General features: G+C 36.7%; 3 protein-coding genes across 3 annotated transcripts in view; all 3 read right to left on the reverse strand.

Moving 5' to 3' along the window:
* celf3a (cugbp, Elav-like family member 3a) overlaps positions 1–1530 on the reverse strand; it is a 49692-nt gene extending 48162 nt beyond the window's left edge. The window contains exon 1 of the mRNA XM_044138190.1: positions 1394–1530. The gene's annotated coding sequence lies outside the window, so the exon portion shown is untranslated. The remainder of the gene's footprint in view (positions 1–1393) is intronic.
* rprd2a (regulation of nuclear pre-mRNA domain containing 2a) lies at positions 704–15244 on the reverse strand. The gene is made up of 10 exons (XM_044138188.1): positions 14768–15244; positions 8169–8298; positions 7220–7371; positions 6329–6381; positions 6114–6240; positions 5842–6017; positions 5350–5692; positions 4349–4687; positions 3268–3438; positions 704–3160 (listed from the first exon to the last, which is right to left on the reverse strand). The coding sequence occupies exons 1-10, from the start codon at positions 14928–14930 to the stop codon at positions 1599–1601; spliced, it is 3216 nt and encodes a 1071-aa protein (XP_043994123.1). The 5' UTR covers positions 14931–15244; the 3' UTR covers positions 704–1598.
* A 4589-nt stretch (positions 15245–19833) lies between these two features.
* ciarta (circadian associated repressor of transcription a) lies at positions 19834–23368 on the reverse strand. The gene is made up of 4 exons (XM_044138192.1): positions 23148–23368; positions 20168–20419; positions 20011–20086; positions 19834–19936 (listed from the first exon to the last, which is right to left on the reverse strand). The coding sequence occupies exons 2-4, from the start codon at positions 20417–20419 to the stop codon at positions 19854–19856; spliced, it is 411 nt and encodes a 136-aa protein (XP_043994127.1). The 5' UTR covers positions 23148–23368; the 3' UTR covers positions 19834–19853.
* Positions 23369–26570: the final 3202 nt, after the last annotated feature.

A 26570-nucleotide genomic window follows, 5' to 3' on the forward strand; every position in this document is an offset into this window, starting at 1 on the left:
TATTTAAAATTATCCAATTTCCCTTTGGGGGTCAATAAAATATTTTTGAATAGAATTTGAAAACCAGCTGACCAAAGATTCTGGAGCTCAGCCTGGGTTGCTAGGTGACGGTGCAGTGCACGTGGCGCAACATTCTGGACGTTTATGAAACGGCTGATTTTTCAGACACCAAAAACATTAACTTATTTTTTAACCTTTTTAGTTTTCTTAAGAGCTTAAGCCGTTTTAGAAGCAGGAAACCGTGCCAAATGTAAATGTTGCATAACAAGTTCCCGACAGCAAACAACCGCTTCATCTTCCTGCATCACAACCACCCGGAATATGCCGCTTCACCTCAGAAACTACATCTGGTAGACAAATGTAGAGGCTGTAAGCAATGACATGAAGGAGAAATTAAGATTAAAAAAAAAAATTCAGAAGGTTACAAACTCTGAAGAACCTGGGGAGATTTGGTGCAAAAGAAAAACGGGCCGGGTTTCAACATTAGACGTCAGAGAAGTTAGATTTAACTCGTTTCTGTGTAACCATTTTATTTCTGCGCGTAAAAAAACAGCAGTCGAAAGCTTCTTGAGGGGGAGGTAATAATTTAAACAACTGTACCCTCCGTTGCATTAGAAAATTCCCTAGTGTATTATTAATTTTTTTTTAAGTCTTTAAAACAAACAATAAAGCGTAAAAGTTAAGAGAAATGAAACAACACACATTTCAAACTCAGACTTTTATTGGTCAGTACAATGACATAAAAACTGATAATATCTTCACCTCCTGTAGATATTTACTCCTCGGGGATGTTGGTGTTGAACGATGAAGAAACAAAAAAAAACACCTAACGCCTCCCATCTTTCTCGATTTGCGGCGATCTCCTTTTGAAAAACTTAACTGAGACGTAAAACTATCAGTGAAGACATCTTGGCGCACTGGCTGAAGGAGCATGGCTTCACAAATAGGACATTTCCAAGTATGAACAATGAAAGAAAAAAACGATCCACCAAATATGTTGTCGGAAAAAGCAACTTAATATTTTTCTTTAAGCACACCAAAACTGATTATAGTGGGATTTAAATTAATATTTGACAAAAATAACTACCGCTATACTGTGGATTTGGAAGGCAAAACCGCTTGGTGGGAACTAAATTAGAGAAAAAAACATGACAGCAACTACATTTTCTGCTAGTTGGTAGCTAAACGAATGATCGTAACAGACCTGGAGGAACAGAAATATGAGGGACGGTCTGTGAGGAGTAAACCTACAGCTGACTGCATGTGAACTGATTCAATCTAACCTTTATTAAACTAACGCTCCTTTACAAGTTAAACATTTAATGCGGTGACTCATACTAGAACAAAAACAACACAAAAAGTGAATTATATATGTATATATTTATATATCCACCTCTGATTTTCTTTAATCTTCTGTCTTCACAGCTCAGCAGCCTTCTCGGGGCGCCCCGGGATCTTGTCCGTTTTTCCCTCTTCGCCGCCATTTTTTTCCATCTCGGATTTCTGAAATGTCCGTTGATGCTCACTGGGATCTGCACAGCTTTAACGGAGTTTGGACTTCAACTCTCTTGACTAGCTACTGATTCAAGTCGGAGCCGTCAGTACCGCGGGGGTAGGAAAGGTCTTTTCGGAGGGAACATCAGACCCCCTCCTCTCGGGCCGGGCCGCTTGCCTCTGAACCTTGGGTCGGGGCCGTTGAAACGAGGAAAAGGCGCGCGAGGAGGGCCTCTGGGGGGCGGATGCCGGGATAGGTGTGGGGGCCGTTGGATAGGGTGGCGCATTTCGTGGTGAGGAGGAGGCGGCCGCCTCGGCATGAACTGACGTGGAGGAGGGGGATTGTGCTGCTCATGGGCAAAGTAAGGGTCCTTTGGAGAGGAGAGCGGGGGAGAGAGGTGCCCTCGGCCTCGTGGGTATGGGTGAGGAGGAGGAGGGCGAGGAGGACTCCCAGGTCTGAAATACGCATCATCAGGTGGATAGTAGGGATCGTCATGGAGGAAATGCTCATCATCATGGTAAGGCATATCCTCCTGGTGAGGTTGCTGCTGGCAATGCGGGTCATGGAACAGATCATCCGGGTAAGTATGCTGATGGTCATGAACCACCATGTTGCTGAAGTTGTCGCCTCTGTTCCCGATGTTGGGTGCAAGCTCCTGCTGTGGGGGGTTCATCAGACCACCCACTGGGGGCGTCAGCAGGGGTTCGAAAGTAAGTGGTGGTGGGGGCGGTACTTTTGGGACTGGAGGAAGAGTAGCTCTAAAGAAAGCGGGGGCGACGGGCGGAAGCTGCTCCGGAGTTTGCTCTTGTTGGTAGGGGTACAGTCCTGTTGTGTTGTCTCCAAGTCCCGACGCTAACATGTTGTAGCCGCCAGGCTGCCGAGAGCCCCCCTCAGGGTGGGGATCACCAAACCAACTCTGTTCGTTTGTCCTCTGAAAGCCCTCAATTGTCTGTGAGCCCCCAGCGCCACCTGCAGCTCCAGGCCCTCCTGGATGCACGGAAACATGTTGGTAATGTGCAGCTGGCGCAGGAATCCCACTCTCCAACATCTCCTGATTGCCAATGGGGAAGGGCTGGAAGATCTGCCCATTTTGAGCCAAGCCTGGCAGCGGGTGAGCTACATGTCGGGGGTTGTTGGGGTTCTTATTCTCAAATGCTACAGGAAGAGCATTGGCTGCTTTGTCAACAGTTGATAGATTCTTGCCAGAAGGGAAGGGGACCGCCACCGGCTTGTCCATCATCTCATCTTGAGTGGGAGTGCCTCCTCCCTCGTCCCTCACTGGCGTTCCCTCCTGGTTGTCTGTGCCAGTTACCGGGCTAAAATTCTCCCCTCGCACAGCCCGGTTTGTTGGAAAACTCTGGTCGAACGCACTGAACGCAGGGTTCCCCTGCAGGAAGTTGTGTATTTTCGACTCTAAGCTTGTAGAGGAAATAGACGGTTCTGGATCTGCACTCAAATCCATATCTCTGTGCAGAGCCTGCACCAGGGCAGAGGCTTTGGGGGCCGGTTGAGAGTTCTGCTGTGCAGAATGCACAGGTGGTGGAAAGGAGAGAGATGTGCTCCGAGGAGGTGCTGCTGATGCAGATGAGGACGGGTGAGAGGAAGCAATCTTGCCTGGAGGGAACAGGTCCGGGGCCATATTTGGAGACAGTAGAGGAGTGACACCTAGATGAAAAAAGAAACAGAGAAAGAGAGATAGAACACTAATGAGTATTTACAGCACGTTTACTGCTCTCAACATGAAATCTAAAATAAAACAGATGATGACCAACCCTTCAAACTGCTTTGGCTCTGAACTTTGGACAGGGCACTCAGAAGGTCTGCAGGACTCACATCCACCTTGGAGAGGATGTTCACCAGGGAACTGGCATCCTGAGGGACTAACGGAGCGGAGGGTTTGGGTAATAATGGTGGAGCTGCCGGACGATTCTCCACTGCAGCTGCTGCAAGACAGAATAGGCAGGACAGTTACTCATGTGAATCCACATTAAGCCACTCATTAATTAGATACAATCACTTAAAGTGATAAAGAATCATTTTACAAAGAGACTTTAACCTACTCTATTGGGATTTTATTATAGAGCAACACAAATTAGCAGTAGTAGTAGTAGTAGTAAAAATGATGCTTTCATGGCTGAAACAATTAAATCGGATTAATCAATTGTTGAAATAATCGTGAACTAATTTTGTAATCGATTAATTTTTCACTAGAATATACATCCTCAAAAGAAAAAGACACAGTCATCGCAGGAATTAAGCCAAAACTGTACAAAGAAATTCCACATTTTGCTTTTAAAATGAAAAAACCCCTTTTGTGTCTGTAAATATGTTCAACTTAGAACATATTTATTTGGAACGTTGCTAAGAAAACAATGCATATTTGTCTGTAAAGACAGATGTGTGTGTATTTATGTATTTATTTCTCTGTTTTCCACTTTGATTATTCCTAAATGAAGAAAAACAACACTTTTGCAATAAGTAGGAATGTGGACATTGTGGAAAATATGCAAAAGAAAAGAACAAATATAAAAGAATATAGTTGGCAACCGTAAGAAAATTATGTCTATAGGAATTTTTAATGTCATTTTGTTGTGGAAATTCAATACAATTGCTATATAAAAACATGGAAAAACTGCTAAAAGCTGAATTTTTTTTATATCTACATTTAAAAACAACAAGTAGTTCTTCGTAATTTTTATCCAAAGCTGTAGAGAGCCATTGTGGAAGGTCGAAAGAGTGACAGGTTGCACATCCCTGAGCTATGTTTACTTTACGTTTAATACCTGAAGTTCAGAACAGTTAAAACATCACAAAAATGATGCTCAAAAAAAAAAAAAAAAGGCCAGTACTCACTTGTAGTCTTTATAACTGGACCCAAGCTGTTGAGGATGGAGCCAATTTTACCCAAATCAACACTTTCCAAGGCAGCTGCAGAAACTGCTGTAGAAACAGACGCAGGAACAGTTGGAAGGATGTTTGTGGGAACATCTGCAGGTGAAGGGATGAGCGGAGGAACAGCTGAGGAATCAGTTGCTGGGATGGTCGCAGGAAGAGCTGCAGGAACTTCTGCAGGAACAGCTGAAGAAGCTGCAGGAGTTTTGACCTGCAGCTCGGTTGCTGCTGATGGCTCACTCTTTGCAGGGATTGGAGTAGACACCGCTGGTTGGGTGAGGGATTGTTTTTGCTCCTCAACTGAAATGAAAGAGGTGATAGAAAATATTCAGTAATGATGCAGTAAAGGCATTTTACACACGTAGCAAAGTCTTTACTATTTTTTTTAACAATGTAGCAGAGATATTCATTTTTATATTGTACATAAAGTCCACACGAAGCTGTTGAATTACACCAGTGAGCATTGTTATAAACATGCCAAACCCATAGGAGGCAGTGTAGCACAAAGCTAAAACTTCTGGCAGCCTTGAAAACAAACACTTATGAATGAAATATGGTGCCTGGAGGTTAAAACATTAAATTAAAAATAAGAGAGCAAAAAACCAACCAACCTAGAAATCAGAACCTCTCTAGTTGTCATTTTTCCTTCCACTGCATGGTCAAACAATAACAGTGGTCACATGTGTGAAGTCTGCGTTACATTATTTTTTGCAGACGGTAATGAGCGGACATCTAAATCAGGTTTCCAAAGTACACACATAAATGCAAATAAGAAGAACTGTCACATCTCCAATTTGGTCAGAGTTTTTATTAATAATAATTTTTAGTGATATTAAATGTAGTTTATGAGTGCATATAAAATGTATTCGGTTTCCAAGATATTTGGCTACTTGTGGAGAAAACCTGAATTGTATGTTAGCTTCCATTAATTAAATCACACATCTAACTAAAAACCCTTTTACCTATGATCCCACCACTGTCCATTTCGTCCTCAGAGAGCTCCATGTCCTCTACTTCCCGGTTGTCGTCCTCCCCAATGGGCTCCGCTTGTCTCGGGGACGCTCCAGGAGAAGACAGAGGACTCGGGGCCGGAGGCTCGGCATCATCCTCCATAAGCGAACCGTCCAGGTCTGGGTCAGGGTTGGCCAAGTCCAAGCCATGGAACGGAGACTCGGATCCGGTCGGAGACGGAGCGTCTGCGGTAGGCGAAGGTATGGGTGACTCGTCCAGGTCCGGTAAGGTGGACTTCAGGGCGTCCAGCTTACGTTTGAGGTGGGAAACCCGGTTTGCGAAGGTTTGGTAGGCCTGAAGAAAACAGAGAAAGTTATAATTTATGAACAAGCTTACAGAAATCACTCAGTTTGGGAGCGGCTTACAAATATGACAGTACATTTTCATTCCTTTGACATTTTAACATAAACATAAAACAAATACCTGATATCTTAAATACTTACATTAGCAACAATCTTGACCTCTTTGTACTGCATCTCGTAGAAGATGTCTGCATTCCCAAGAGCTTCAAGAAGCGCAGGGGCAGTTTTGCTTTGTTTCTCAAAAAACCTGACAAACTCGTGCAGCTGAGCGCTTCCCTCCTCAAAGTCTCTGGAGAACTTCTTTCCCCCTGCTTTATCTGCAAGAATGGATCATGAAAGAGTGATTGTGAGAAAAACATGACTGAATTTGGAGGTAAAACCGTTTTAGATTGTGCAGCAGTGAAAGTAGGCACCTTTGAGTTTCCTGAGAGCCTCAGAGCTGAAGATGTCCACCCTCATGGCAGCCAGCTGTTTTTCTCTGATGTCAACTTCCTCCAGAGATTTCTTGTACTTGGTCAGCTGGTCGATAAAGGCTTGAGGCTGGAGCAGGAGGAGTCATATTCTCAGATTGATATTTAGGTTGAGTGGACACAGAAAGGTCTACTGTGCTTATGGAGGTCTCACTCACCACAAACTCAGCAACAACCTTGGATCGCAGATCAGCTTTAGACTCAACCGGAGCTTTAAAAACATGAAAATGAACAAACTGGACTTAATAATCCACATTTGTAGTATACATCAATTACAATTAAATTTAACACAAATATTAAAAAAGATTAAAGTATAAAGGTATTAGGGATGGGTTTTATTGGGCCTGTCACCATAAATTTTTCTGGATGATAAAGTAATGATTGTGATGAACGATAATAATGTTTGCCACAATATTATTTTTTACTTTTTTAAGTAATATACTGATAGTAGCAAAATTATCCTCTCAAAAAACAATAAGCGTAAATTTTTGAACACTTAACACTGAAAATGGAGAATATTTTAAGTATCCAAAACAGAACAACCAAAGACAATAAATAAAATGTAGAAATAAAGAACACACACAACCGAAACAGTGAATTTTACGAGGTCTCTGTGAACACAATTGCTCTTCCAAAAGTATTAATCATCAGAAAATGATCAAGCCCATTTTAATTCATCAAACAATTAATTGATAAATTGCTTATTGCAGCAGACTAAGGCGGTATGGAATTAGAATTATTCCGCAACATTTTGTGTTTTTTTTTATCGCAATAACGCTAAAAATCAAAATACAATTTGTTACGTCTCTATAGGTAAATGTAACTGAGCTCTCATGGAACAAATGGTGGAGAAAAAACCAAAACTAAAACTGCCAATCATACTATCAGATTCTTTTTTTGTAATTAACATTATTGAAATGTACCGATACAACAATAAATCGAAATTCTTATCATAATGAGAAATTTTCCGCAAATAGATGATAAACAATAGAATACTCGTAGCCAAATTTAGAGTTTGAAGGATTAATGAGTACAAATGTTGCGCTCACCTTTTTGCTCCACAGGCGTCTCGGGAGGCGACTCTTCTTTGACCAGGATATTCCTGAGATCAGTAACAAGCGTCCCTGAGTAGACTTCCCTCTCCTCCCAGATGGACAGAATCCTCTCCACGGATTTCATCGTCTTGGGGTCACCCTCGAGTCTGGGGAGAAAACAAGAGAGGCGAGACCAAAACAATAGTCAGGGATGCTTGAGCTGTACGAGTACAGACCATTTTTACTCAGACCCTGGAAATCTCGGTCTGATTGGAGAACAAAGTTGCAATATTTGTTACATACATTTTCAGTATATATCTCATATCTTCTGATTTTATTTCGCCATAAGTTTTGTGGTGGAAGATTTTGTTATCTGATGTTTTTGTCGTACTACCTCACAATGACATCTTCCAACACAATCTCCTCTTCTGACCATAAGAAAACGTTATATTTTGTATTTATGATACAAAATAGTAACGACAAAACGCTTTTTCATGTTTCTGCTTTAGAGGTCCGTGTATTGCAGTAGTGCTGCTGTAGAAAGAGAGCTCTGCTTTCCACTTTGCTGATGGAGACTCCACAGGCTCTATAGCCTCTGTAGTGCAGCGACAGAAGCACTTTTAAACGTCAACATATTTTTCTAGTCGATTTTGTTGAGCAGCCCTAATTGATTTATTTAAAAAGTGTTTGGTTGAGAAGATCAAATTAGTCTAGCATGACTCGTCTGCCATGGAAATCGCATTAGCGAAAGGCATCTTTCATGAAATTGTCCCCACCCTGTGTATTTTTCTTGACCTCAAAGAGGTTTGTGAACATCTACCATCAGTTTCAGCCTTGCTGTGCAGGAGGAAACATCATCCACATTTTTATTTCTAGAACAAATATCATAATCAACCAGGGGAAGAGGGTTTTTCTGCAGAACCCCGACGGTAGCCAGTCTTCTTTGTTGCCAAAAACGACTTACTTGACCAGCTGGAAGGCGTCTGGCAGCACCTCGGCAAACGCAGTGCGGTAATTAATGGCGTTCTTCCTTTTGCAATTCTGAATGACATCGTTGGCGAGGTACAACAGGTTCAGTCTGTGGGAGGCGTTAGCTGCAGAGGAAAACATGGCGAACAACATTAGTGGGACCAAAAAAAAAAAACTCCATCCATTTAAAAAACATTCAACTGCTTTCAAAATCCCCAATCTGCCAACGGTAACTACTGAATCAGAATCCTAAAGTCTCACGCAGTCCACATAATATATTATATAATCTGTGTGTTGGGCTGGCAACAGATCAAAGATGAAAACAAATGTGATTTCATGGAAAAAAAAAAAGAAAGAATAAAGAAATGTAAATGTAGAGATTTGATGTAGGGGTGGGAAATACGAGCTTAAAGTTTTATTACAATATTTTGGGGTAACAATAAAAGTGATGAAAATAACTACCGGTATTTATTACTTCTTTATTAGGTAACTGGTGTGGCTGTGACAGCATAACGCAGCCATAATACCCCACAAACACAAAAACTGCTGTTGAGAAACATTCCCATTTGTAATATGCATCTTTTGGACACCAGTCACATAGATAAATTTTATATATTTTTTTTATAATTTATCTGCACACACCAACAGCATTTAATAATATTTTCACATTTATTGCCATTTACTGACATTCTCATTGAACAAAGAGTGGGAAAAATAGTGAAACTAGAAAATCTCAACAATATGGAGATTTTTGTTGCTTTTAGACATCAATAATTAAAGTTTATTGTGATAAAAACAAATCACAATTCTCAACATGATAAGGATTAGTCATGAAAAATGATAAACAATACAATAAATGCCCACTAACCAACAGATGATTATTGGTTAGCTTCCCTACAAAATAAATGTTTTCATTATTTTAATACCCATGGGAAAAATATTGTAACAAATTAGTATTTTTAGTCCCAATTTATTAGCTACATTTATTATTTCTCAAAAAAAAAAAAAAAAAAAAAAAAAAACGCATCTGAAAACACATTGCCTCATTATTAATGAATAAATCCTGAATCCGTGGTTTTATTGTGGTTTAATTTAAACCGTTTTAAACAGAGAATTTATTTTTCCAATGATTACTTTCATCAGAAATTTAAACTACAAATTTATATGAATCCAAACTCAACAGTTTGCAGAAAAGTGATAACATTGCCACAAACAGCATAAAAGCCATAAGGTTTAAGATGGACATGATATTTTACAAATGGAGTTTAAAATCCATTATTTGTTCACCAGTTTTATGCACAAATAGAAATCAGAACACACATTTAGTTAAAACATTAAGAAGGTTTTAAAAAGCTAAAGTTTTAATGCATTCAAATAGTCTGTCACAGTTTCCAAAGGTTTAAGTCTTGTTTACTGAGATGCCTGAAGCGTAACTGAGTTTTCTACAGTAATATAAAGCATAATCAAGTTTGAAACTGCTAATTATCATCCTGTAGCTACACTTTTGTGTTTTGATGCAAAAAAAGCAGAAAATCCAGCAATTAAATGACTCAAAGAGACAGATCTAAACAGCTGCAGCTACCATTGCCAAGGTGAACTATCAGCAATGTTTTATTATAATCTTGCTAGTAGAAATAGTGATTGCACTCACGGAACATCAACTAAAAACTACAACAGTAAGCTCAGGATGTAACAAACGTTGAGCAAAACACCAAATAATTAAACCATAACATCTTCACTTCACTTTTAGACATGATGGATGTCATGAAAACTCAGCTCTGGTTGCTCCAAAAGAGCGTTTAATAAAGTGGATATCTGCACTTGTAACTCTGACATATAAGCTGCACAAATTAAATCAAACACAAATACATCTGAGGATAAAAGGACAGAAAAAAAAATTATAAAAGCAATAATTTACAGGACTGTTTAAACCACCAAATGGTACATGTAGCTATAAATTAGAAATAAAGATAGATAAACAATGTAAAATGTGTCAACTGTGGAAAAAAGCTGTTTTTTTTCTAATTAATTGAAAACAATAAACAACCCTTAAAACTATCGTATAAAGGCAATAATAAAAAAAAGAAATCAAGATCTTTATCTACTTGACTCAGACCTTCTGATGAAAGGTTTCATTTCAGATTTTTATAAACTAGTTATATCCTAAGTTTCAATTTATACAGTTTAAATTAAAGCTGAGTGATAAATCAATTAAATCTTCTCTTTTTCAAGATATAATGTTTGGAAAATCTGGATCTTTTTGTTTCACCAATGCACTCCTTGGATTTTCATAATTCAGACTGATGTTAGCACACCCAACATCAAGGTCCAACTTCATCTTGTTTGACAAGCATATTTAACAACTTCTGTTTATTATGACTCTGAATTCAGGCCAACTTTTTTAAAGATATTTTGTGTCATTTGTTATTCATTTTAAAGGAAAGAAATGAGGCCGAAATAAGCCGTTAAAACTGGAAATCGAATTTGGTATAAAACGTTAGACAAATCTGAGATTTTATTTTATTTTTTTAAGCAATAAAGTTTAAATGGTTAATGTGCATGTATAAAACAGTGGTAGATATAAATATAATGGTGATGCTATGACGTGAGCCCAAAATGTATAAATCAGAGGTACATTACTACATTGCACAAGGTTCTGTGGGAAAAAAAAAAAAATAAAAAAAAAACCAACAATACTTTTTTGGGAAAAGGTCAAAGTGGTGATGGGAAAAAATACTATTAAACTCGTCATTATGGACCTTAAGCAGTTTCTGTTTGGGCTTTAGCTCGGATTCACAATTACACAAAAAAATGAACAGATACTGTTGGATCTAGTGATACTGATTGACGTATATCACTGCACTGCAGGACGTCCCACAGAGCAACAGTAAATCGATGGCAATGACAATGACATCCACTAGAAAGGATTGCATAATTATTGAAGGGCAAGACGGACAAATTAGAAACATTTGGAGGCCTTTCATTTCATTTATCAAGATGATCAGAATTCTTTGTTTTTGTTTGCTTATTGTTTACACAGAAATATATTTCACACTGCAAAAACATAAAATCTTACTTTTGGTCTAGTTTCTAGTACAAATGTCTTATTGCACTTAAAATAAGACAAACTAACTTAAAAGTAACATTTGAGCAATTTACAGAAACTAAAAAGTGAATAATTCCTTAGTATTGATGAAACAGTACTTGTTCTATTGGCAGATAAATTAACATATGGGAAATATGTCTTGTCATAAGTGAAATAATCTGCCGATGGAACAAGCACTTTTTCCACTAATATTAAGGAATTAAGACGTAAAACAAGCCTTTATATCTTTCTATAAAGTTTCTTTTAAGTTAGTTGTGTCTCATTTCAAGTTTACTAAGATATTTGTACTAGAAACTAGACCAAATTACTTGGTAAGATTGTGTTTTTTTACAGTGGTATTATCAAAAATTATAAAAGAAAAAAGAAAAAAAAAAATCAATGGAAAAAAATAATAATTGGGATTAGAGAAATCAGGCCCTGCTTCTAAAAGTTGACCAGTTTTATTGCATTTTTTTTTTTTTTATTTACCTTTGGTGAAAGCCTCCTTGTCATCACCCTAATCTTTAGCTCCGACTGCCTGGAGAGCTACAAAAAAATAACTTCCAGTGAGAGGAAGCATATTGGTAAAGATTACTTAGATCAACTTGAAATCACTAATTCAAAAAATAATGTTGTGTTATTGCAGCTTTTTTATGCTTTTCTCTACACCAGATAAATGTTGAATCAAAGGTAGGAAAAGCCAGGAAATTATTTATTGTGGTCTTAGTTTTTCACGTCATAAAGACCCGACATTTTAAAAGTGTTTTGCAAACGTTTTGTGTTCACTGTAGCCATTAACCAGACCAGATGAAACAACTCCCTTCCAGACCCGAAAAAGCCTTTTCATTTAAATAATGTTTTAATTATTGTATGTTCACTTCTTTTTCTACAGATAGAAAAGATAATTGTGTGGACCCAGATTATTAGGATTTCCAGAAGATGGAAAGTTTTTCTATTTTCAAACAGGAGTTTATAATTTCTGGATAAATTGTACAATATAGAAAGAATGTAAAGGAGTAAAAAAAAGCAATATAAAGCCGCACAATGTATTTTACAGACATAAAACAGACATGTTTCTTTTTCTCACTAAATATTGATAACAAAAGCCTAAGTATGGTAAATCAGTGACTATTTTAGTGTAATCTGTAATTGCTTTGTATTCTGCTTTCCCTCAACTTCATAAACTTCATCAATAAGCCATTTCCTGAAACTTATTCATCTTTCGAAAGTATTTATCATCATCTTACAGTCTCACCTACTAAACTAACCTCACCAGTCAGTAGTTTTATGGAATCATAATTGACCACTTTTACTTTAAAATAATCAGATTATTTTGAGGAGCTGGTTGCTTTCATACAATCTGGTGAAAACATCGACACATTAAAAAGCATCTCGACAGATTAATGGAAATTTATTCTTTTCCAGTCAACATAGGGGTTCACTCAAACGTCCCTACTTTTTAAACTACTACAGAAAATGAGAGGATATGTTTGGTTCTTAGTAAGTGATGGTTACCATCGAGCAATATTTCCTTTCATCATCAAAATGTCCTCTCCACTCTCTGAAAGCTTTTACAACTTTTACTAAAATCTGTTATCACATTTGAAAATAAAGAGAGGAAAAGTCCACCCAAATGTAATGAAAAAAAGAAAAAGAAATTAACAGTTTTTCACATCCTGAAAACGGTCAGAGCCAAACAAGGGAAAATTGTTCAATTCTGATCTTTGGCCAGTCAGTCAGTGCGTTACTAAAACAGATACAATAATTAACTATAACTTGACTCCTCAACTAAAGACAAATGTGTGCTTTACAGAAACAACTGAGTGACTAAATGACACCAATATTCATTGATAATCATACATTGGGAAAATAAATTAATGATTTGAAAAACCTAAGCTATCAAGCAGCAGTTTCGTTTTAAAATGTAAGTCATGCACTGTCTCCTGATTCAAATCATAATTATACAAAACACAAATGAATTGTTCTTGTCAAAACTATTTTCAAAAGCTCCGACAAAACCAACCTGATTTTAAAATGTTTATGATGTAAAAGCAACCAGAGTCCCAACATACTACCACTAAAAAGGTAGAACCAATCTGATCCTCTCCCCTGGACAGCTGTCACATTACCAAACCTGTGATCAACAATGGTTCACTTCAGAACTAATCAATAATAATAAACTCATCAATCGGAAAACCATTTAACAACCCCGTCTTAAAAAATAACAACAATAACAAACTCAATAAAGCTCATCTTCCGAAATCATAAAGAAGCAAAATGCACCTTTAAAATTTCTGCTTGGAAATTGGAATAATCTGTGCAACAGTATGCACTGTAAGGAAAATTAATATTACATTTTTATGGATTAGAGCAGTGCAACCTGGTCCTCACCACTAACACACAGACTGACTGAACACATATTTTTTACATGGATGATTTATTTTCAAAATTCCTCACATCATAGTGGCTTTGGAGGTTTGTATTAGATCATCCCAGAGATTATCTAAACCGCCCCTGTAATCCTGGGCAAAAGTGGAAAAAGTTCAAAGGACAGATGTATAAATAAGAGAATAAGTGTCTAAACTTTCCTTCTTTCTAGTAATGAGACAAGAACTGGACAATGTCCCGATGAGGTGAGGGGTGGATAGATGGAAAAATGGATTAGTGGATGGATGGAAGGATGGATGGATGGATGGATGGATGGATGGATGGATGGATGGATGGATGGAAGGATGGATGGACAAACAGGTAAGGTGGTCAACAATTATACAAATCCTTTCAATACATCTTACAGTTTGGTCTCAAAGAAAAAAAATTAAAATACACTTATTTATAAATCTTTGACTGGCTTAGCACCAAAACACATTAAAGACCTGCTGTCATCATGTCACGCTTCCAGAAACTCAAGTCTTCTGGTGCTGGTCTGCTTTGCATCCCCAAGATCAGAACCAAACATGGAGAAGCAGCATTCAGTTTCTATGCTCCACTAATTTGGAACAAACTTCCAGAAAACTGCAAAACTGTTGAAACACTGAGTTCTTCTAAATCAAGGCTAAAAACTCATTTGGTTGATGATGTTGCCTTAATAATAGATGAAACATCAGTTATTTCAGTCTCTATTCCAACTTTCCCCTGTCATATCACTGCAGTGTAATGTTTTTGCTTGTTTGTCGGATCTTTTGTTTACATCTTTTAAAGCAATTTAAATGGCCTTGTTATTAAAAATCAGCTTGCCTTATGCATTTTCTCTTTTCACAGTAATTCTGATCAGAAAAAAAAAAACTAATGAAGTTTGAGACTGTAGAAACCTAGTGTAAGTAATTTGGACTTTAAACAAGAACTGACGAATGCTAGTAACTCTTTAAAAGCGGTAAAATAATCATTTCCTGAAGTAAACCTTAAAGCAGATGCAAACTTCAGCCTAATCTTTGCACATTGCAATCGTTTCATTAATAAAACTAGTTCCGATCAGGTAAAGTGGGCTTCAGGTAAGTGGTAGAGCTACTCACATTTCCTCAAGCACTTCACCCACTGGCGCACAATGAGGCTGTGGTACTTCTTGTTTTCTATGCACCATGTTGACAGTCCCTGGATGGAGTCCATCGTGTTGGTCAGACCTCTGAACCTCTTGTCCAGTGTGGCTTCCAAAGATCCTCCTGTTCCCGCTGCCATGTCCACAGAAGCCAATCTCTTATCAGTCCAACATTAACTTAGCTTGGGCTAGCACTTAGCTTAGCATGCTAGCTCAACCTTACACAAACAGCATCGCGTTCAAAAGCCGCTCGGCAGCCTCCCGCTGTATTTCGCACAAAATTAAAATTCGGCTTAGTTCTTTTTAATCCTATTTTCCTGTTTAAAAGTGATCCAAAGTAAGATTCTTTCCCAGAGATAATTTGTCAAATTATTTAACATTTATGGTTAAAACTTAGCGCCTTGTGACATCCTGGTACGCGAACATTTCCGAAACATGCTGTACCTGTAGCGCCCTCTGGTGTATAGGAATGTAATATTAAATATGGAGCCCCACCTCCTGCGTTTTATTTATAACGCAAGACTTTTTTTTATTTTTCTGCACCAAAATAATACCATGTAAAATGTTTAATTCATGCCTAATGTCTTTTTTTTTTTTTTTTTTTTTTTGCAATGGTACTAAAATATATATATTTCAAAGTAGTTTTAGACGCTCCACGCATAGATATGAGTATGGAAAAAGTTTGGACATTGCAACCAATGTTTTTCTTCTGCTTCACGGGAAGAAGTCGGGAGTGGCAGAAATACCTAAGGAGTTTCAGCAATAACTGCAACAAGCTATTGAGCGATGAAGAGAGCAGAAAACAAATAAACAGCCAACTCTTTTTATTTTTATTAATAGAAAAGATTTAAGCATATATACCACATTCCCTCAACTTCAAATGTATTATTTTGTGTTGGTCTAACCCCCACTGAAGTCTGTTTCTGTAATGTGGACAACTTCAGAGTGTATAAATAATCTTGCAATCCATGGTGTTTCATTAAAAACCCTTAACCAGAAAATGGAGTTGGAGAAAATTCAGTCTTTTAATATTTAAAAAGATTTTTCAAGCACTCACCAGTAGGGACAATATGATTTACAAAAAACAAAGAAAAGGCCTCTACAAAAAACAACTGGACTTTTTTAAAACATACAAATGCAAAGAGAGAACGTTTGTCTTATTTCACAAATATAGTCATATATTACAGTTAAATAACAAAAACACAAAGTTTCATTGTACACATATTGTTCACTGCCTTGTGCTTACTGTTTCTACATGAAGTAACATTGAATGATCCAAAATGATGAAGCCTGAGAAACACCTGCACAAAAAGCACATCTGGTTTGCAGTGACATGTTTTTTCTTAATCATTTTATAAAATTATGCACTTGATTATTCTTTGTTGTATAATTTCCACTGTTATTTGTGTCTATGTAAGGCTCTGACGATGACAAACCATCAGAGTCGTCATGCAACATGAATAAAACTTCACTAAAATGTTTTTAAGAGTAAAAACAATGAGTTGAGAAATGGGAATGGTTCAGTTCTTTTCATCTTTACCACATTTCTTATTGCACTTACAGTGTTGCCAATTTTATGAAATAATAGAGTGATAAATCCGTTAAAATGAGGCACAGCAGTTGGTTTTTACTTCCGCATCATGCTTGGTTTTAGTACATATTACACTACTATTCTTCAAATGTTTCCCTGCACAATGATACATGTTTATAATTCAAGTACCTCTGAGGTGCAACACAAACCAGCCGATGGAATTAAAAATATTAAGTAATACTTTCATAAATAATCTCACAACTTTGTTGATGTTCACAGATCTGCAGCATTTCCTCATTTTCATCCAAAGTGCAGATACACAAACTCAGATAAACACAAGCATAAATATGTTAAGTTGTTTGCTACAAATTTCCACTGCAAAATATTTCCAATAAAAGCAAAAGGTGGCAACTCACAAAATAAATAGAATATGGAGAATCAAATTCAGCTCAGTATTTATTTTCTTTTTTTGCGCAAGTGTTTTTGCAGATAAACCCTTTTCCTTTTCATATTAAGTGGAGAAACAAAAATAAAATAAATAAAAATATTTGTCACATCATTACAAGCCATCTACAATTTGAAAATGCAAAATTGTCTTTGGCACATCGTGGCAGAAGTTGCACATTTTTCCTACATCATTTAGTTTCATCTGTAAAAGCGCTGTGCAGTGTGAGATAATGTAAGTCAGCAAGATGACAAAATCTACCAGACAGTAACTTAATTGTAGCTGGAAGCAGAAAATAGGAAAAGGAAGATCTTTCTCAATTTTGGAGCGTCTCCAAGTCACTTAAAGAAAAGTATATGTAAAATAGTCAAAAAGATCAGCTTTTGAAGGCGACGTGACTGAAGAGAACTTGTCTTCTTGTAAATGTAATATCAATACAGTAAAATTCTCTTAAAGATCCAAGGAAGCTGCAAAATATATATTTTTTTACATTTACAGTTTGCCAGAAATCAGCAATAAGGCTCATTAAACTACTGCAGGACAGAGTAAAAAATACCAACGGTATGTGGTATTAGACAACGTTATCCCCTGTCTAATACTTTTATTATTATTTTAAAAACTCCTTTGCCATTACTTTTTGGGCTGCCTTAAAATATGTAAAAGTACAAAACAGTAAAAATCTGCTTTATTGCACAAGAAATATCAAATATTTCTAAGCTATTTTACCTCAGTTCTCCACAAAGCATCACCTTCCTACAAACAGTAGTTCTAAAATAATAACAATAATAAAATCATTATTGGTATTATTTTCAGAATGATGTGCTGCTACTTTTCAGGCTGTCATATATTATGAAAAAAATATAAAAATAGTAAAAACGGCTTTAACACACAAGAAATATATACATATATATATATACATATATATATATATATATATATATATATATATATATATATATATATATATATATATATATATATATAAATCCAAGCTCCTTCAACTTAGTTCCATAGAAAAACATTACCTTCCTACAAACAACAACAGCTCCTAATAAAAATAATATAACACAGCCACTTTAGGAAAAGAAACCCAGAGAGTAGGGGGTTAATAAGTATCTTCCTCCACCTCCTCTGGTTTAATGTGCTTTGCAGGCATGGCAGACTGGCTTCAGGCCAAACCTTATACTTATGTAATCTGGTCCGCCCTCCAGCTGAGGTAACTCCATGTGATAGCAAGGTCAGCCTCAGCCAGTTAAGGTGAGCTGCGGCACGAGGAGGGCAGAGAGACCTCAGTAAGCTTCGGGTTCTCGCTTTCTCTCCTGCTGCATATATAAGCCCTGCTTAAAGGGCCAGTCCTGTCTGTAAACCTTTGCCCTGCTGAGCAGTCATTCACTTCTGTGTCAGCAGTTTTCTCCTCTGACGTGGTCTGGTTTTCTGGAGATAGAGGAAGACATGTCGAAGCGGTGTCGAGTGAAGCGGCAGCGTGGCACCTCTCGTGTTCTCCGTGTTGACGGTGGGTTTGCTTCAATGGGAGTCTGTCAGCAACATCGGGGTCTGACCAGCTCAGCTTTCTCTTCTGGAGAGGAAAAAATAGAACCAAATGTTGCTACTGCAAAAAGAAGTCTTGGAGGAAATAACATGCTTGAATTACAAAAACACCGCGTCACGAATAACAGATGTATAAACGGGATATAGCTAAACATAATTTGTTTCCCCCTAAAGGTGATCTCTGTTTAATAAACTGTCCTTAATATAAAGTGACAATAAAATATTCATACTCCTTCACATTTTAAAGTTATAATTACAAACATGAATGTATTTTGTTTTCTGTAATAGACCACCACAAAGTTGTGAATAATCATAAAGTTGAAAGAAAAAGACACGTGGTTTTCAAAATATAGAATACATGATTTTAGGCATGTATTCTATATTTAGTCACCCACAGAATGATGCTGCCACCACCATGCAGCGGTGGTATCTTCATCGTCTTTGAACGACAAAGACACCATCTCCAGTCTTAGTTTTTTGCAGATTTTCTTCTAAAATTACCCTTTATTTAGTTCCACCCATCTTCCCAATAACTCCAAGAGGCTTTCCAGGCTGTGCAGAAGGAACCCATTCAGTATGAGGATGTTGTGTTCAGAGTGATGGGTTGTGTTAGTTCTCCACTACACAAACGTCTATTTTTTGCAACCTCACCATGCTTCTCCACAGCCTTCTCATTGATTTGATTGTTGTTGGTCTTCATAATTCCATAAAGTTATTTTTAAAAGAACATCTGGATTTAAACTCAGATGAAATTACAGACATGAAAGACATGAACTGAAATTTATTGCGTTACCAGAGAAAAGCTGGGATGAACACAAACTTTGTGACATTTTTCAATTGCATTGGTTTAAAAAACTGTTTATTATTTTGCATCTGCTTCACATTTATTCAATACTTTGTGTTGGTCAGTCACAGGCCTGTCAGGATGAGAAATTATTGCAATAATAATAATGTCATTTTTTGAGACAATTTTTAACAAATGTAATGATAATGGCATTACACCCAATAAACCCAATAAACTTTAATTTACAACATTAGAACCTCTAAGACATTTTAAATATCCAGAATAAATAACCAAAATAATAAATAAAATGGATTACAAAGTTTCTATTTAAAATTGCCCTTCAAACCATAACAATATTAAAGCTCAGACAGACAAAACTGCTAGAAAGGACTTTTGTAAAATAAAAAAAAAGTTATACTGGTTATCAAACATTTGCAGCATTTTTCAAACTGGCAGCTTTTCAATTATTTTAAAGAGCAGAATTAGGCAACCTACACAAACAAGAATGCAAATGGTAATTATTGCACTCATTTTAATTTCTCATGCAATCAATTGATTTATGGCTTATTGTGACAGACTTAGTCAATCATCTGAAGCCCAAATACAACATGGTGAAGTTAACAGCATGTCAACCGATGACTTTACTGTCATCAGTAAACTTTTCCCATTGTTTCTAAAGGCACCAGCCTGTATTCATGGCAATAATGACATATTTGCTGTAGTTGTTTGATTTAGAAGCACTTTTTTTATTTTTTTTACCCCATTTCAGGTTTCTGGAGGATCCCAAGAATCCGTTGTAATCTATCTATGGCAACACTCTGCTGGAAGGTGGTTAAGCCTATGAACATACATCAGAATGTCAGACAAGTTGGTTTATTACACAGCAATATTTGGTGTAATTAATCCACAAACCTTTGTCAAACCGTCCAGTCTTTAATCCCTGTAGAAGCTTCAGCAAAGGGCGGATATACCTGTGCAAATCAGCACACTGAAAATATAGACAGACGTGTTTTGTTAGGAAAATGAAACAGTAGAAGGAGAAAGCTTGTTTTAGTGAAACTGTGCTCACTTTCTTAGCGAAGGTTAAGTCTCCTGGAGTTGATGACCTCAGTGCAGCCGCTCCAGGAGACAAATGTTTGGCTTCATCGGGGTATAGTTCACATTGATCGCCATTAAACTTTGAGTTCAGGGAGCTTTTTAATACTCCGTCCCCTTCTCCCTCAGAGAAGATGTCTGCCTCGTCCTCACTGGGGGGGGAGCTTGAGGTGGAGGGAAGCGAGTCATAAGACGGCCATTTGGAAGATTTACCCAATGAATTCATCTATGGAAACATACAGAGTTTGTGCACGACTGTTATTGTTGTATGAATGATCTGCACTAAAACTTATTTCACTCCTAAAAACTGTAGGAAAAACACAAAGTATTTCAGATACTGACAGAGGAAGCTAGGAAGATATTTTTTAATACGGGTCACTTTTTGCACAATGGGTCGCTGGTTGACTGCCCAGCAGGCTTAGCAAGTTTTCTGGAGGAAACCCTGAATATAATTTAAAAAAATATAGAATATTGATGAACACTGAACTGCAAATGTACCATTACTTCAATATCACTAAAAGAAAACTATTGCTGTAAATGCTAGCTATTATTTAAGCACAATGAATTCAGTATCTCTGTACTTGTAATTTAAGCATGGACACTTGCTATTTAGTGCAGCATAAGAAGTTTTAGAAGATAGAGGGGCAATAAGGTGGTAAAGTCACAAAGAAACTACCTCTAAGTTGGCCAAAACTGAATAAATCCTTAAGATGTAAATAAGGCTTTTATTCACAACTAACTGGATAAACAACTCATAATCTAAAGTCTATGTTTACCATATATACAAAGCAGAAAGACATTTACACTGTTTATTTGCTTAGATTTCAGAAATAATCACATAATAGCGGTTTTTCTAATAAATCAATCTATATTCTTCAATAAATGGCACAAATTTCCACACTCACTGCTATGTGTATATTACAACCAATATCAGTATGTTGTAAAGACCTGGTGAGTAAGGTCTGGCTCGTGTTTGAGCAACCATAACATAATGAAAATTAGATAAGTGATCAATTTTGACAGTTTATTACACCGGGACGCAGCAAAAAGAACACCTGTACCACATGTGAATAAACTCATAAAGTGCCAGAGACGTCAGCGTAAAGACACATAAAAGATACTTTCTGTTCTACTATAAAGAAATTTAAACTTTCTCTGTGTTATTCTCATGAGGATGGAAAAAAAAAAGAGACTGGTTTATGTTGATTTTGATTTTATTAGGAGTTGACAAATTATTAAACCTATTATTCTCATCAGAAAAAGAACATGTTATTTTACAAATTTCTATAGAATATGAATTATTTAAACTATTTGAAATTAAGACAATATTGTCTGCAAGAACCTCTCTTTAGCCTTGCCATTGGTCTATATCTGTAATTCTTTAGTATAAAAAAAAAAAACTTTCATGCACTACCTTAAATCCAGTTCCAAACCATTTGGAAAGTTTATAGACTAACTGAGATGTTTTCAAAGTTAAAGTAAAAGTTTTACATTTCAATTTTAAAATGCTATCACTTAATTTAACACAAGATAATGTGACATCTGACTTGTGACACACCAGTAAACTAGCCAGTGATCAGAACTGGTTAAATTTAGAACAGAAAACTCCCACTTTTTTATTCTGCCAAAGACTCAATCATCATATAGTTTATTTCTTTTGTTTTTATTTTGAGCTCAGTAAAACACCAATATGGGTAACTAAGATATAATTTGGTCCTTAACGGGGAACCATCTTGTAATTAATTTTCTATTGGGAACTTGTAGCACATTTTTCTCCATTCATGTTCCAATTTTGTCAAAGGCTGAGAAAAAAAAAAGTTTACGTAATTTTGTATGTGGTATGGCTGTAGTATGGCTAAAGAAGATTGAATAGGCTAAAGTTGAAAGCACAAAGTCATTTGCCAACCGAATATTAGTATTGTCTGGTAATGTGAGCAAATATTGGAATTGTCCCATTTTCCCATAATCACCTCTGATCGGTAGTCACCAGGTCAGACACTAAAAATAGTGGGGGGGGGTTTCCCCTACTGGTCAATAAATTGATTGGAACTAAAAAGTTAGAAAACTCATATAAATGTTTATACATATACAGAAGAGAAAAAAATATTATAAAAGCCTTTCAGTAATAAACAGTAGGTTCAACCAGAGCTTGTTAAAAGTCAAAATCGGGGACTGATTGCATATTAGGGATGGACAACACCTTGGTTTTTGTGATTACCAAACTAAATTTGCAATTCACAAAAACTACAAAGATTTTTCACACATGTACAATACACGCATCAACAATTTCACACACAAAAACACAAACTAGAACGTGCCAACATTGACCCACCAATGTTGTATATGTGAAGGAACTGTCATTAGGAAAAACATGTATAAAAATATGGGACTGACTTTGTATAGTTAAATTTAACAAAAATGGAAAGACTCTAACCAGCCAGTCAGTGGACGGACAATGAAACACGTTTACATAACGGAATAAAATCTGCAGCTGAAAATTGATCTCTTCATTGGAGATGGAACCCCTCAGAACTGTATTTTTATTTGGTAGGTGCCGTGTCAGAATTGTTTTCTTTCTAGTTATTCTACATTATTTTTGCGGTACGAAGTATTAAATGGGGGAAAAACTGTTATACAAGAGTCACAAGGAGGTGCCTAAAAAGTTTATAACAAGCCTGGAAATAAATCATTTGAGACACGCACACTCTTATACAGCACTCCTCTGCTCGTATAAAACGTATGTCCTCATTTGTCAATGAGTTTCCTCACATTTTCAATCCAGTCAAGTTAATAGAAAACAGCTTAACCCATTTTTTTCTTTAAGAATGAACCACCAATGTTTAAATATGACTGCTTTAAGCATGCTTGTCTTATAGTGCTTCTCCACCTCCAAATATACATTTGTGTACGTCAAATATCCAGACATACAAAGACGTAGAGCGAATAGTTCTTACCTTTCTGCTTGAAGAATCCAGAAACTGACTGCAAACTATACTTTGAGAAACTGTTCCCCACAAGCGGATGGAACTTGAATACAGAGTTAGCGGTGAATAAACTCAGCTGTGAATCCCGTCTTGTTCTCTGGTTCAGCTTCGGCTCCTCCCTGCTCCTTCAGTCGTCTGTGTCTCGCTTTTCCTCTACTCACTCCCTGTATATCTCCGAACAAACAGTGCCAGCACGGATAAGCTCAACTGCCGCCGCACGTGCGCCAAAGGGTACGGGCGCTGCGATTGGACGAGAAGCAAGCGCGCTCTCATTGGGTGGAAGCCTCAACCAATCGGCGCTATCCCTAGTTTCGGGTTGGTCTGTACAGGCGGTGGTACCGCCTCACCACCGTGAGCCGCACGTGTGAGTGTTGTGGCTCGTTGAAAAGGGGAACAGCACGCGGCTGCTGCTGGCAGCTTTTAAAAATTTAGCTTTTCATAACAGGGTCACATTTGGCCTCTTCCAATGGATATAACGCAACAAATGAATAAGAGAAACAGCAGGTTACGTTTAAAGTGTATTTATTCAGAGACACTCTATTAAATCAGGGTTTTCACCTTTTTATCAGCCAGTCACACTATCCAGTAAGTTTCCAATTGTGGAAATATGTGGACTGAAAACAGCAACGTGACTTAAATAGCACTATGAAAGAAAAAGGCTATACATCTATAATTTTACTTTCTTTCTCATTTACAGGTCAAAAGATACTGCATGGTATAAATTGTCTTCCTTGGATTGAAGCTTTAACATTAATCATTCATTAATCTCAAATATTTATTCATAAATATGAGCTTCACTGTAAAATATTTTGAAAATGTAATGAAAGTTTCTTGTGTAAACAGTTTATTAGCAATTCTTTCTGTTTCTATTTATAGTTGTTGCATTGTTCTTGTGGTTTGAACATGCTCATTTGGAATTTTAAAACTTTAAAAGCAAAGAAATACGCTATTAATGACTAGCACAACATAACAGTAATGCTTAGTCTGGCTCTGAACCTCAGATCTGGGATTCACGTTACAACCAAGTTAACTTGTTTTGTTGTATTGGTTTGTTTCGAACCTTAAACATCTTTAGTCCTTTGCTGTTTTAGTCCTTTCAGAACTATTTTTGGGAGAGGGTCACTTTGGGTCACATGGATTCAAGTCTGGACTTGAATCCATGTGAGATGCTGTTGTCTCACCTGTAAATAAGTTGTTCATGCCCAAAAACTCTTCAATGTAATTGAATTAAAGCAATCCTACAAAAATAGAGGGAGTCAAAATTCCTCCACACTGCTATGAAAGGCTCATAACAAGTTGCTGCAGGCATTTGATGGGAGTTGCTGCTTCCACCTGTTGCGTAACCAATTACCTTCAGAGAAACAACTACCTCCACACATATAAGCTTGTTTTGGGGCAGCTTTTGTAAAACTTTATTTTGTGTTTGTTCAAGTTTATCTTCATCTTATATTGAACAACATTAGATGATCTGAAGCACAAAAGTGAAGTGAAATCTATATGAGAAAGAGGACATTTTCACATCATTTTATGAAATAAACAATGCATATTTAAACATTTTATTTCCATAAAGTTGTCATTACTGATAATAAACTTCATAAGATTGGAATACATAGTTTTACAGGCCATGAAGTTTCCATAAAGAGGGCTCTAAATTAAGTCCAGCAGAATTACATAATAGACTGGAGGAGTGAATCACTTCTTCAGTGCACATGAGATACTCAAAAGAAAGGATGTGAAAACTATGTAGAATAAAAAAAAGAACTATTCTAATCAGGATGATAATTATTAAATAGTCAAGTAGAAAGTCAATATGACAGAATAAAATGAAAATGCACTGCTGTTAAAATTCTGGGTGTAGCAATCAGTAATACACATCACGTGAAAGATCAGAGAACCAAAGTTTCCTGTTAGACTGTACAGTAGAGGCTTCATGTGCAGATCAACAGTGTACCTTTTAATGGCTTTTGTTGCAGCAGGCTTGAAAAGCGTTTTGATATTTCCACAGGAACACTTTGTTCAAGTTTTTTTTTTTTTTCTTTTTGATTGCGACACAGCAAATATTGTAACCATGCAAACACACACAGTCACAGCAACCAGCTGATAAAGAACCCAGGGAAGCAGTACAGTATGGCCATTACCAAAGGCTCTGTCTGGAGTCAGAGGCTCAGTACACAGAGTGATACTGAGGGAATAAACCTCCTGATTTGTTGAAATCTGTCTGAATTTCTGAGCATTTGTCACAGAAGCAATCTTGTACTCTACATGCTGTCTAATCTATAGATAAGTGATGATAGCCTAAGTTTTTAGTTTTTAGGATTCTGTGGCAAGACTTGAAATTGTTTTCTCACATGTGCTCTCTGACATAACAGACATAACCCACACGTTTTGAGAAATTTTTCTTTCATCTCACAATTATTACATTTTTTTTTCTTTAACAAAATTTTTTAAAAGTCTATGTATATTAAAAGCACTATACATTCTTACTACAGCTTAAGTTACAAGACAATTACAAGGTTTTATAATGTGCATTTACCAGAGATAAATGAAGTTCAAGGAGAAAATGTCTTTGTTTTCTTTCTTCTTCTGAATTTTTTGATTATGTTCTTTGTCAAGTACAGCCTATGAACGTCCATTGCACATTTTGCTTACTGCATTTATTGGAGATGAGAAGTTGAAACTGTTCTTTTTCAGAGGCAGATATTTTTTTGCTGAACAAACGACAAATCTCAGAGTACCTTACCTTACTTTGAGAAAGTTGGAAAACGAAGACATGAAATGGGAACTGTAGTGGATTTGAGTCCTTATTACTGTAAGAAAGCAAGTAGTCAAAGATTTTTTCTTTCAGACAGCTGACAAAGACAATCGGTTCAAAAGTTCTGCTCCTGTTCAGACAGAAATGTAACTTTCAATTATGTATTCTCTGCAAACACGAGTGAGAAAGTTCAACTAAACAATGACTCACAGAAACTGAGATCATATCTAACCTCTTTGATGGTTAAAATTTATTTTAATATTAAATACATTAACAAGTTATTTCAGTTATATTGTTGAGTTGCTTATGTAAGGACAGCATTCTTCTTGAGACACACGTAAATGTTTTTGTTGGCTCTGTTACAACCTGCACACAATCATGCAGGGATGAATGCCAACTGGATTTAGGTGTGGACTTTGACTGGACCATCCTAAAACAGGGATATGTTTTGATCCAAATAATTCTACTATGATTAGGATCACTATGCTGCTGGAGGTACATTTAATAGACTATTACATCAGACCAATAAGAAAATGAGAGATTAATAGAAAAAAATATTTACTACTTAATACGAAGTTCTTATTTTCAAAACGTGCTTTCAATCTGACAAACAAGCCTTATAAGCACACATTATTTATGGA

Source organism: Gambusia affinis, linkage group LG14, assembly GCF_019740435.1.
Source record: "Gambusia affinis linkage group LG14, SWU_Gaff_1.0, whole genome shotgun sequence".
In the NCBI taxonomy this organism is placed as follows: Eukaryota; Metazoa; Chordata; class Actinopteri; order Cyprinodontiformes; family Poeciliidae; genus Gambusia; species Gambusia affinis.